Below are 13,836 nucleotides of genomic sequence, written 5' to 3'. Positions count from 1 at the left end.
TATCAGTGTCTGATAAAGGGTGTCCACACTGGATTCCTGTGATCCCCGAGGTGGATTTTTTTGATACCCACTGCCAAAACCCAGATTCTTCTATCATTTGCTTACTGAATATTTATGAACATCTTAAATGCTGGGTGCTCTAGTAAGAACCAGGAGTTCCCTGATGAACAAGGCCGATTTTGAACCAATCTTTGAGAGTTTCAAATATCCTTCGCTTTATATATATATATTATTTTTGCACGGCTCTCAGTGAAACTAAAAGCCTTGTTCTACTAATTACTTTAATTACACCCAAAGCCTTGCATGGAGCAGTAAAGATATAGAAAATCAGCACATTCCCTATTAAATTAGATGGATAAGAACAATCGCACACATCAAAGAAAAGTGTTTTTGCAATGTTACTGATAGAAAATCATTCCCAGAGAGAGGTTTTAGACTGTGGGACTCTTCAAAAGGAACTTGGTAGTTTTTCCTTGAATAGCCTTAAAAATAAAGTGAGGGTCAAAAGGAGTTGTTTACAAGACAGGTTAATTAATTAGAACTCTAAATTACACTCACAGCAATTGGTTTTGGATAAAGTGAAGTGTGTAACTACCAAAAAAGGTTGTAAAGCAGGGTCTGTTTTGAGGAATTCTTTTGGAAAAAATTCACCCGTGTAAGTCTGAAAATAGTGCATTTAAAAGGATAAATCTCATAACTTCCTCCAGTGCTTTCTTTTAATTTTGACCTGAAATTTCATCAAAGACTTTATAAGATAGCACTATCAGAAGCTGAAAAAGCTTTCATTACTTCAGTTCCCTCATCTCAGGAATAATAACTGTGCTTTCCTTTATAGATATTGCTATGATGACCAAATGAGCAAGCACACTCAAGCTTTGAAATTTAAGACGATGATGCAAATATCATCTACCATTTTTCTGCCTCTAATCTATGATACAATTTCAGGATGATGCAGAATTTCACTACTTTTTGCATACTCGGTACTAGTGTTGATAATAACTATATTAAAAGAAATCTCTAACATTTTCACATTCCTCTTTAGTTTTTGTAATAGTGAATAAATTATTTTATTGTTGCTAAGATAAAATAACTGAATGTAAAATGTATATGGTAGAGGGTAATTTGTTTTGTCTCCATTGATCCATAAGCAATCTCTCCCAAATAGAAAATTCTGATTATAGAAAGAATATCAATAATGACCTATGAGGTGGAAAAAGATGAGTGGGAGGTAAGAAGAAAGTAGAGAAATCTGTGACTGGATAAGGAAACAATCACACTAGTTTTAGATGTTTTCCTTTAAAAACAATTAAAGCAGAGGAATTTTAATAATTAAATTGTTAATAATTTTCAAGACCTTTCTACTGTGGGAAAGTACGGGGATGGTATGTTGTTGATGATTCTGTTTCAGTAAAATCAGTGGGAAAGCTAGCATTATTTGTTTTGATTCACTGTTTTCCGTTCATAATCATAAAGTCATAATGTCCCACTCCAGCAACCTAGATGGTGGTTCTCATCCCTTTCGATGGCTTCTACCAGAAGATCCATTTTTCACATAGCAACCAAGGACAGGAACACGTACATGCACGCAAACACCTCTAAAAGAATGATGGTACAAGATATTATTTACTCTTTCTTATGGGTGAGATTTTCCATTTTCTTTCCTATCTTTCTACTTCTGTAAAGACATGTGTCAAACCTAAGTATGCCAACAGTTTCCAGTGTTCTTTCTTGTCAGATCATTCCCAACTATCCTTTTCCATGCAGCCCTACATTAAACTGTCTTAAGATATGGCACATTTTGTCTATAGTTTGTGTTTGAGTTGATGTGATTTGTTATAAGATTGATCGTTTTTCAAAGGAGATTTACTAATCGGGATGAAGAAATGACTTTTCCAAGAAGCAGAAAGTAGAAAGAATTCTTTTTACTGGTTTCTTACTGCCATCATTTTGCTCAAAACAAAATGAGAAGTGAAAACTAATTAAGCTTTATTCCGGAATTTTATTATAGTGTCAATAATAGTTTAAAAAATTCCTTTTGGCGAAATTTAAATCTTGAAATATATAAATATATCCAAATCTATGTATATATACATATCTACATCTGTTAGATTATATTTTATATCTCATTACACCATGTGTTCTATTTATTTCCTCTTCTTACAGAGTTTTGTATTAATAGTAACTATATAAATGTGAGGATTTGGCATTTTTATCAGTATTTCAAAGCTTGGAGCAAGCTTTAATAGTGTAGATAATATGGTAATATATGATAAAATTATTAAAATATATAATATAATATTTATTTTAGGAACATAAACACATACAACATAACAGATGAAGACATAAATATACAAATATACAAACAAAATTATATCATCCAAATCAATTTCTGACACAGATAAGCTATAACTAAATTTCAGCCATACGCTCAAAAACATTCAAAAAGCTAAAATTCTCAGAAGTTCTTTAGTTTATGCTATCTGCCATAAAATAGGAAAAAAATGGACATAAGCACGATCCATCAAAATAGTATGTGACATATTCCTTCTGAATATGAAGGATGGTAACTTTAGTAAATATACCTAAAAGAATGTAAATTTTCTCTTAAAAATTAACATCCCCTTGTTAGAGAAAAAGTAAAGACCTTGAAAATTCTACATATTGATTGATTTTTCAACATTGAATATATATATATATATATGTATATAAAACAAAACCAAAATTTGTTTACATGTGAGCCTGGCAAGCTTCCGAGAGCATCTCGTCCACATGGCAGAGCCTGGCAAGCTACCCGTGGCGTATTTGATATGCCAAAAACTGTAACAACAAGTCTCACACTGATGATGTTACTGGTGCTTGATCAAGCAAATCAATGAGCAATGGGATGATAGTGATACAGTGATATATTATGTGTGTGTGTATATATATATATATACACAATATATATATCTACATATATATAGCGCACTTGACAGTGTTCGGGGCTTTCCTCTGACTCTGTACTCAGGAATCATCCTGGAGGGGAAGGGAACCATTTGGGCTGCCAAGCATGGCACCAGAGTGGGTGGCTTGCATACAAGGCGAGCACCCTATCAGCTGTACTATCTCTCCTGCCCCTATAGAAAATATTCTTCAAAACTATTACCGCAACTCCTTGCATTCACAACACAAACAGACACACACAGTGGTATTAGGTATACACATACAACACGAGTAAGGCACAGTCTTCCTCACAATAGCAGGATACTCTAGACCGAATGGGCTGTTGTTAGTTTAACACTGCAAACATAGTGATCAATTTAGGATTTTTATTCAAAGTGGTATTTAGTGTAGACAAAGTTAAAAGATTTAATTTCCTTTGATTCACACAAGGCCAACACCTTAAAAATATTCCTAAGCATGCTTTTGGATCATATTTTTTTCTCTACTTTGTTTTTACTAACCACCTCTTTGAGAATAAAATTCCTGATACTTATATATCTGTTAGTAACATATTTCTTTATTAATACTGTTTCCTTTATACGTTTATTTCAATACTAATCTTTCTGAAATGAGAAAGAAAAAAATCAAATGCACAACAAGTGGAGGAAGCAGTGATTGGCTGACACCCCACGGCCAAGGGTAGGCTCCAGCAGCTTTCGAAGTAGCAAGGTCATCTCATATGGTGCATAATGGTGCATCATATTAGAGTGGAATTCAGCCAAACACAGTTATGTATGGATGTAGACGCATCTGAAAGAAGCAAAATAAAAATTTATACACGTCAAAAAAATGCAATGAAGAAATTATCGCAAATGTTTTACACCCAATTGGAATTCAGTGGTAGAGGATTTGGAGTTTGAGACTTTTTATTTGCAAATTATGTGTTTGTAAATAATAAATATGAGCAGAAGTGGGGGGGGGGAGTTAACTTGTCAGAAGAATTCTAATCGGAAGCCTTAATAGTTTTTTGTTTGTACATAGGATTAGAGTTCAATACAAACATCGCTACATTCCTGAAAATAAACCTTTATTCTGCCTTTAAAACATTAATTCACCAGAAGTGATAATTAAGATTAGTTTTAGTGGTTTCAGCTCAATTCTTCTTGAAATGTGATTTCTCCCACAACACTAATGCTAAATAAAGCACTGTGTAATGTTCCGAAACAGAGTCCCTGCTTTAGAAAAAGATTCTAAGGGCTTTTAAAATAAATAAGATAGAAAAGCAAAGCTGACTCAAGATATATGTGCACAGATCTTACTATGCCTATAGAGTCATAGTAAATAAATGAACAAGGAGCCTTACTTAGTCTAGAAACTGATTATGTACAGTTTAAACATAAATATTTAAAACAATTATTTTACTAAATAATTCTACGGAAATTTCACAACCACCCTTCTCTTGGGAACACTGTTAGAATGTCTAATCATAGCATTGGTGACTTTGATGAAACAATGATTTTATCACATTATATTTAGTTTCTTAAAATAGCTCAGGTACATTTTGAAATTCATGAAATTAACTATGTTTTTCTCAACTTGTAAATTTCAGCTCAAATACCCTTGACTGACAGTTCCTGGACAAGGTAGTCACAAAACTAAAAAATAATGCAATGTTACATTCTTCTAAAACATTTGCTGAAAAATAAATATTAAGGAAAAACTGGTATAAAAATTGTATTAAGGATTCTACTACAGCAATGAATATCTACAAGGGTGACAAATGCAAAGCTGGCTAGGAACCAAAACTAATGATCAGTATTGATGTAGAGGTGAAAATGATCCAGTTAAAATGAATATGAAGTTTCAAACATGATGTATAGAGAGGTTTTATAAATCTCCACTTAAAATGTTTAATTTAGAATATACTCAATGCTCGATTGGTGGTTACAGAGTTGTCGTTGTTCTGAAAAAATTAGAAATTATATCCATTAACTTGTTGATTATATGATCAAATCCATGTTGTTGTTTTATAATGAATGACATAAATTGGTCTTACTTAATGGTCAAATAGCTAATAATTTATTCTTAAATTCTTTAAACTATGAACTATAATTTCCTCAGATTTTTATGGTTTAAAATAGAACTTAATGTAGGCTTGTAAAAATTTCAGTCATTATAGTATACTATATAGTTATAAAGTCACAAGTAAATTTCAACAGATCTCTGTTGCTACTTATATGAAATGTAAACAGAAAATTAGAGAACTCTTATTTTCCCCCTAGGGGTAGATTGGCAAGCAGAAAAGAACAGTGAACAATGCTTCTCCCAACTTAGAATCCTGCTACACGTCATCCTCATAATCCTGATAATCCTGGTAGCATTGATAATATGATTTTAATCAAACTGCTTTTTCAGGCTATGGCCAAGTCTCCTCTTCTATAAACTGAGGAAACTAGATTTTTATCCTTAAAAGTGATGACTTCAAATACTTTAGATTAAGAAAAAGACTCTAAGTTGTTGATTCTGGTGTCTTGTGTTTAGTCTATATGCATTTAAAATTTAAATATTTTTACATATTTGTATGAGAATATCAGAATTATTGTAGGAACCAACTCATGAAGCCACATTTGACTTATATGGAACCTTGATTTATCTGTGTTTATATGTGTGAAGAGAGCGATAGTGAGAATCATAGAAACACGAGGGAAACTGTGAAAGAGGTTGTTGATGCATATCATGTACATTCTTTTCTACCCATGAAATATGTACTCTAGTTAAAGATAATCAGAGTGATTTTGCTATATTTATTCAGCTACATGATTTACTTGGAATCTTTAAATTGGCTATTGTCTTACATCTAAGTCATTCATTAGGATAAAATTGGGATAAGGTCAACCCTGTCAAACAAGACTTCCATAAAATTTGCATATTCAAATAAGAACACTCTTCCTTTCACAGACATCCAGAGATCCATGTAATACTGCTTTAGCAGATAACTAAAGTCATTGACCTAACTTTCATCATCCTGGCTATGCTATCAAGTCAAATGCAACAGAAATCCCAAAGTAAGTTAGATTAATTGTGTATCCTGAAAGTATCCTTGGCTAAAGCCTGGAGGACCACACAGTAAAAATTATGCTTAAAGAATTTAAACTGGAAGCTATGGCTGACATCGTCATGGCAAAGCATTTTTACTGCTTTATATCCATGCATGCTATACATACGCAAATAAATTGCTTATTTAATTTTTTAGCTTTTAAGACTCTAATAGATGGCACGTCATCAATTTGCAAATAAAATGTAAGTTATTTAGTAAGTAATTTTGGCTATATTTCTACTATTATAGGATGAGTGTATTGAACACAATTTGATCAATTAAGGAGAAAGTTACTCAGACTACATTCAGCAGTTCCTTGCATAAGGGAACCTGTAACTGGATTTGACATTAATGTTCCTTCAGCACTTCAGGATCAGGTACAAATGGATTTTAGATTAGTGTTTATTCAGGCTGTAGCTTTAATATTCTTGCCAAAAATAAAGTACTTTACTTTCCATTTACAAAATACAATAAAAATTTACTTGCCAGAGCATTATCTAAATAACAGCATGGCTAAGATAAGCTCAACACAACTTGAGAGTAAGAAGCAAAAAGATATGATCACTTCATACTGTCTATGGATCTTTTAAAATTAAAAATAGCAAATGCATCAACACCAAGGAATTTAAAATAAATAGAAACAATACAGAATGCTTCTGACTTTATTTTACAAAACAAAAGCACAGTTGTACTTCCAGGTCACAAACCTGTAACAATCAACAAGCCCTGTTTTGCCAAGCAAATGGAGAATGGAATAGAAAGGTGAGCACTAACTCTCACTAATATTGTCAATGATCCACTTTTGCTCAACGAACACATTAATTAGTTGAGAGCAAAGGCTTTTTTTTGAACTGCAAAGGTCAGAACTATGAAAACCTGGGCTACACCACTAGTTTTCTTTTCGTGTGAATTTCAGAAATGATTTCAGCAACTCTGCAGCACAAATCACCTACTTTCTGTCAAACAGTAACTATAGAAAATGGATTTGAAAGTCTCTAGCCTGTAGTAACAAACCAAAAAGAAAGGGGGGGGGGTGGGAACACATTTACAAACTTTTATTTGGACAAAGTTACTTTACTTATGAAAATATCCTTAATAGGACTAAAGGGGAACACTTCAAAATATCCAATTCTCACAAAAATAAGAACACTATAACATTATTTGCTTAACAAGTAAAGAAGTTAACATACGGCAATGAAGAAAAATCAAAAGTTAAATAAATTGTATCAAATGAAATCTCAGAATTGTAATTCATCTCTAATATAAGGAATTGAAAATACAGAAATCCTCAAGGCTTTGCATAGATGAGTTCAGTATCCTGTGTGTGTGTGCATGCGTGTGTGTGTGTGTGTGTGTGTGAGAGAGAGAGAGAGAGAGAGACAGAGACAGAGACAGAGACAGAGAGGGGAGAGAGAGAGAGACAGAGAGAGACAGAGACAGAGAGAGACAGAGAGACAGGGATAGAGACAGAGAGACAGAGAAAGACAGAGAGAGATAAAGAAACTAAAGAGAGAGATAGAGAGTTAATGCCTTGTGTTGGGGGTGGGGTGAGGAGCTTAAACAACATCAGTGTTCTTTTGCACATGTTTAAATAAAATACAGTTGAGAAGTAGTGTCAAGGGTGAGGCGACATTTTTGTTAAAAATAAAAATAGAGTGCCATCAACTTATGGTTGAACAAAACTCAGAACAACAAAAAAAGACGTTCTAATTATGTCATGTGTAAACAGAAGACAACTTTGAAAATGGATCCCTTATCCCCTAACAGCAATATTGAGGAGATGAAGGTATCAATTACTGTTACTGATTACATTAAGGGTGATGTGTTTTATTGTCTCTATTTCATTGTCTCAATTTCATTCATTGCAGCTATTTATTGTGGTTAAAACTCTGCATCTTTTGAATTCCCAAAGGCATACAAGTTTTCTCAGAATCACTTTAAGCAAATTGCATGATTTATTCTAATTACTCTGCAGGTTTTTTTCTTTTGATGTATGAATTTCCTTGCTCAGTTAAGAGATTAACACCATACATTAGGTTATTTTTAGGCATATCGGTTGGTCTTCTGTACAGATGCCAACAGTCTTGATATTAGCTATCTTAAATTTTCAAGAATATAGATCTAATTCTATTTGATGAGTCAAATAAAACTGAAGTGACATAAAAAAATACTTGTATAAAATATAAAAAGTTTCATTTTATATGTCCACTCTAAAGTTTGATATGACAAAATTTAGAATGCAAAGGCATTCAACCAAAGGGAAAACAGTCCCATTATAATGACAGATGAAAAATTAACATTCTGTCGGAAGGTCTCTTTGCAAGCTATTTTCTAAGGAAAATTCTGCATATCTCAACCTAATTGTAGGGGTTTAAAAGTAGTCTTATAAGAAGTACTGGTATTTTAACTGGAATGGTGCTTGATTACAAAATTGATGAAAGCATCAAAAACAAAGCAAACAACAAGTAAAGAAAATAAAATAAACTAATAATCTGACTCTAGTTCCAGATAAAGCAATAACACAACAGGTACATACTTTGCATTTGAATTCTACTTCAAAGAAATAGTTCAAAGCTACGTTTTCATTTTTTAGCTAAAAAAGCATATTAATCTATTTTCCATTTTTCCACATTTAAATTTCCACAATAAACTACTATAGACAAACATTTCTTTAGAATGATAGATATTTAAATTATAAAAACTACAAAATTATCCTCATTTCAATACTATCTTTATGATCCCATCAATAATGTTTTAATGCGGCTATAATATAACTCTTCCTATGTCTAAATACTGTTTACACATTTCACATATGAAGCATATTTTATAAAAAAGCTATTATTTGATATTATTTGGTACACATACACATCTTTTTTTGAGATCACTCTTGCAAAAACTTTTTTATAAGCAAAGTTGTTAAGGTGTTAGACACAAAACTTTCCAAAACATGCTCTCTGCTATGTTTCAAACTTTGGTGAATGTAGGAAGTTAACTTTTTGATATTACATGTCTCATACAAGCAACATTTTCAAAATTGAATTATATACTTTCGGAAGCACATCTGAGAATATACACATGCATATGCATATATATGCATACATTATATATAACACTGTTTTACAGTACATTTCACTAAGGTATCAAATATCCCATAGTATCTTTATAGTCTCAATATATCACAATGCATACCAAGTATCTCAGACTTGAACATTTTGTTGCCCCCTTAAATAAGGAATGATTCTTGCAACTTGCTTTCCCTCATAAACTTACAAAACTAAACACAAGGAATATAAATGATGGCTACATATCCTTATAGAAATTTCACTGCAACAGCTACTGAGGTATTAAAAATACAATTTTACATGAAATTTGCATATCATCAAATATTTATCTTAAACTTGCAATTTTGTCAAAGTAATCAATACTTCAATATCTCAGATTTGGCTCCATATTTGCATGATTCAGCTTTGGTTTAGCTATAAAATCTTGCATAATACATAACACAGCTAAAACTTTTATAGTGTTCAATTTGCACAGATGCTTGCAATTACGTCACAAATTTTCTGTCTGGATGCAGTTACTCCACTCCATAGACACAGATAAAAAGAATTGCAAGTTAAAGCTAATCATCCAAACAATATATATACAGTCACTGAGAAAACAGAAGGTGCAGGACGACAAATTATGACTGTGAACTACAAAGAGAAGAGCAAACCACTGCTTACTTTGAATGTTTGCTTTGGCAGTTTGGTAAAGAGAGGTCTAAGCTGCAGACTACAGTGGCCCACCTGGCAGAGGCAGCCTTGACCAAGTGAAAGGTGCTGAAATAACATTCAATCCCTGCCATTATTACATTTTAAGATAATAGCTTTCAAACTGAGAAAACAATGCTTCACAGACTATTCTCTGGCTCTGAGCTCTTAGCTCTCTCTGGGATAGTTCAATATATCTGGGATACATCTTACCTGTTTGCTGTACTTGTTATTGGTTTGACAGCTGTATTCGGAGCAGTGATCTGATCCAATCGAAATGTTGTCTCCTGCTCCCACAAATGTGTTGGCTGGTGGTAGATCTTGTACGGCCTGGTGTTTTTTTCCTGCAGTTGGTGACTGGGGGTGAAGCTGGACAGTGGGCAATGGGGAACTCGATTTGTAATGCCTGGCCAGGTCAGGACTGCCAGGCCCACCATTCACTGACCGGTACCGCCCCATGCTGGGGCTGTCTGAGAGCTTCTCATTGACACTGTCATACCTCTGTCCATTTGGTTTAGAAGCTTCTACAGTGACAATGCTGCTGTAGAGAGGCTGCTTTGACTTTTTGTTTTTCTTGTCTTTTTTAGGCTTTTTAGATTTATCATGCTGTTGGGGTGTAAAAAAGTCTTCGTGATCTTTTTTGCCTGCTTCATAGCCATTTTTATTTTTGGACCTGCAGTACCTTGCCATCACTACAATTAAGATGATGAGAATCACCGTCATAATTCCAGCTACCACCCCGATGACGATACTGAGTCTCTGTTTGCTCATTTCATAGCTGGGGTCACCAGCTATATCCTGGGTGAGCGGAGTGTGCAAACTTCTGGCTATCTGGGAGTCAATCACGGTGGCATTGGAAACACTCTCATTGACAAACACATGCACTAGAGTTGTGGTGGACTGGGAAGGCTGCCCACTGTCATTCACTTGCACCACCAACCTGTGTAAGCCGTAATGCTTCTGGGTGAGTTTGCCCACTAAGGAAACCACACCACTAGTGGCATCAATCTCAAAGAGCTTGAAGGGATTCCCTCCCACAATGCTATAGTTAAGATCTGCATTGATGCCATCATCACTGTCTGTTGCCAGCACTGTAGCTACTACTGTTCTGATGTTACTCGAAGGTGGCAATAAAATGTAGGAAATATTTCTTGGAAGGGTGACCGTGGGGGCATTGTCATTCTCATCCATCACGAAGAGAGAAACAGTGGCAGTGGCCGATCGAGGGGGATCTCCCCCATCCACAGCTTTGACTCGGAACGTGTAGGTGGTCTGGTGTTCCCGGTCAAAGGACATGGTGGAGTAAATGGTCCCAGTGTCATTTTCAATGGAAAAGATATTACTGTTCTCTTCTATATACAAGCTCATCTCTGCGTTGCGCCCCTTGTCAGCATCCATCACCGTGACCATGCCCACGGGGCTGTTGGGCTGTAAGTTTTCTTTCACATAAAAGGTAAAGACGTCCTGCATAAACTTAGGGTCATTGTCATTCTTGTCAGCCACCTGCACGATCACCCTGGTGCTGCCCTGCAGCACAGGCACGCCTTTGTCTTTGGCATTCACTTTAAACTCATACCTGTCTGTCTGCTCGCGGTCCAGCACGGTGTTGACCAGGATGTCCCCGGAATCAGGGTCGATGGTGAAGATCCCCAGCACGGAGGAGTCCAGCGAGTAGGCGATCTCTGCGTTCTTCCCGCTGTCCGCGTCGGTGGCCAGCACAGTGGCCACTCTCTCCCCGGGGATGTTGTTCTCGGGGAAGTACACTTCTACCACGGACTGGCCGAAGACGGGCGGGTTGTCATTGGTGTCCCCCACCTTGACAATCAGGGAATTGTTGCTGGAGAGGCTGGGGCTGCCCGAGTCCACCGCCACGATGACCACATTGAACTCCCGGGTGGTCTCATAGTCCAGCGGGGCCGAAGTGTGCAGGAAGTACTTCTTCTTGTTCTGGTCGCCCTCGGTGTCGCTGGCCGGCTTGAGCTGGAAGGGCACGTCGCCCACCACGGTGCAGGTGACCACCCCATTCTCGCCTTGATCTCGGTCCGACACCTGCACCAGGGCGATGGGCGTGTCGACCAGCACGTCCTCGGCCACGTTGGCCACCCCGTCCTTGAGGGGGATGCGGCCGATCTTGCGGATCTCGATGGACGGCACGTTGTCGTTCTCGTCCTTGATGTTGAGCACCACCGTGGCCTTGTCCGTCTTGGGGGGCTGCCCGCGGTCGCGGGCCATGACGGTGAAGCGCAGCTGGTTGACCTCCTCGCGGTCGATGCGGTGCAGGACGCTGAGCCAGCCCGAGGTCTCGTCGAGGCGTAGCAGCCGCCGCACCGACTCGGTGGCGGCGCCGAACACGTACTCGATCTGCCCGTTGACCCCCACGTCCAGATCGGCGGCCCGCAGCTGCAGGATGGGGGTGCCCGGGGCGCTGTTCTCCGCCAGGTCGGCCTCGTACACGCTCTTCTCGAAGCGGGGGCTGTTGTCGTTCACGTCGGTGATGAGCACCCGCAGGATGGCCTGCGAGGAGCGGGGCGGCTCGCCGCCGTCACGCACCCGCAGGGTCAGCTCGTACGAGTCGCGCTGCTCGCGGTCCAGCGCCCCCTTCACGATCAGCTGCGGCTGCTTCTCGCCATCCGGGGTGTCGGCCACCTGCAGTTCAAACACGCTGCTCCGGCCGCCGCCGCCGGGGTTGGTGCCGCCGCCGCCGCCGCCGCCCTCGGGCGAGTCCAGCCGCCTCTTGGGGCCGCCGCCGCCGCCGTTCCCGCCGCCCCCGGGGTAGGGGGCGCTGTCGGCAGCCCCGGGGCGCCGGCCCTCGCCGCCGCCGCCGCCCCCGGGCTCCTGGAGCAGCTCGTAGCGCTCGATGCCGTTGCGGCCGAAGTCGCGGTCGGTGGCGGTGGGCAGCAAGTAGAGCGTGCCCACCGGCCGGTTCTCCTCCACCGTGAGCGTGAGCACCGGCGACGGGAAGGTGGGCGTGTTGTCGTTGATATCCAGCACGATGACCCGACCCTCGAACAGGTCCACCCAGCTCTGCGACGGCCCGATCACCGACACCTCGAAGTCCAAGAAGCACTCGTTCTCGTCGAAGATCATCTGACACTGGGGCAACTTCTCGCGGTCGATGCGCCGCTCGCTCGTGCTCAGCTCGCCCGTGAGGTTGTCGATCTTCAGGTACTCCGAACCCGATTCCAGGCTGAAAGTCACCTCCCCGGAGCCGGTCACGATGCCCAGGTCCGAGGCGACGTTGCCGATGCGAACGTCGGCCGGGCCCTCCTCGGCCAGCCGGTACCGGAGGAGTTGCTTGGCGGCCGCCAGGCTGAGCGAGAGCGGCAAGAGGAGGCAGCAGCTCAGGCACCAGCCGCGCGCCCACCCGGTGGTCCGCATCCTCAGCATCTTCTCCTGCTGCTGCTGCTACTGCTCCTTCTAGTCACAGTCCCCGCTCGGAGCCCCCCTCCTCCGGGGCCGGCCGCCCGCCCTCCTCTCAGTCCTCTCCGCTCTCCGGGAAAGGAAGGAGCGAGAGGGAGAGGAGGAGGGAGGGAGGGGGGCCGGGCTGCGAGCAGAGTCCGCCAGGGGCGGGGAAGGGAGGGGGTGGCGGTGGCGGTGGCCCCGCCGGAGATGCTCCTTCTGTGGCCGCCGGCTTCTTGCGAAAGTTATTGTCTGATAATGCATGCACTGGGTGCCACTCTCCCGCTCGCCGGCCGCCGTTCCAGTCCCACTACTCACAGTTCACGGGACACCGCGCGCCGCCGGCCCGGCGCCCCCCCGCCCAGAGTCATTCCCGCAGCGGCGGCCCGAGGATCCCGGGCTCCCGGCTCCCGGCTGGGGCCCGCACGGCTCGGGTGAGCGCACGGAGGAGCCGGGAAAGCGGCGAGGAGCGAGCCTGCAGCCTCCCCCTTCTGCCCCAGCGCGCTGTGTCTTCGCGGCTACTCCAGTCCAAATTCCCGTTGCCGCCACTCACGGTAGATCTCCAGCTCCTTGCCCCGGCAAAACGTGAGTCGCTTCCCGCGCGGGGTGCCTGTCGGGGCCAGCAACAAGCCAGTCTCAACTCCGACCGCGCTCAGCTAGTGGGGT

At 40.6% G+C, this 13,836-nt stretch overlaps 1 protein-coding gene across 9 annotated transcripts in view; it reads right to left on the bottom strand.

The window, feature by feature from the left end:
* The window catches only part of PCDH7 (protocadherin 7), a 440,353-nt gene extending 427,053 nt beyond the window's left edge, over nucleotides 1-13,300 (bottom strand). For 8 of the 9 annotated variants that reach the window (XM_055138566.1, XM_055138567.1, XM_055138568.1 and 5 more), the window contains exon 1: nucleotides 9,985-13,300. In XM_055138566.1, the coding sequence (XP_054994541.1) occupies nucleotides 9,985-13,158 (3,174 nt within the window). In that variant the 5' untranslated portion in view covers nucleotides 13,159-13,300. Of the gene's footprint in view, nucleotides 1-2,724; nucleotides 3,733-9,984 lie in introns of those variants that run through there. The other variant, XM_055138574.1, reaches the window with a different exon arrangement.
* Nucleotides 13,301-13,836: the final 536 nt, after the last annotated feature.

Source organism: Sorex araneus, chromosome 5 (genome assembly GCF_027595985.1).
Source record: "Sorex araneus isolate mSorAra2 chromosome 5, mSorAra2.pri, whole genome shotgun sequence".
Taxonomy (NCBI): domain Eukaryota; kingdom Metazoa; phylum Chordata; class Mammalia; order Eulipotyphla; family Soricidae; genus Sorex; species Sorex araneus.
This window is presented reverse-complemented; position numbering and strand designations above follow the sequence as displayed.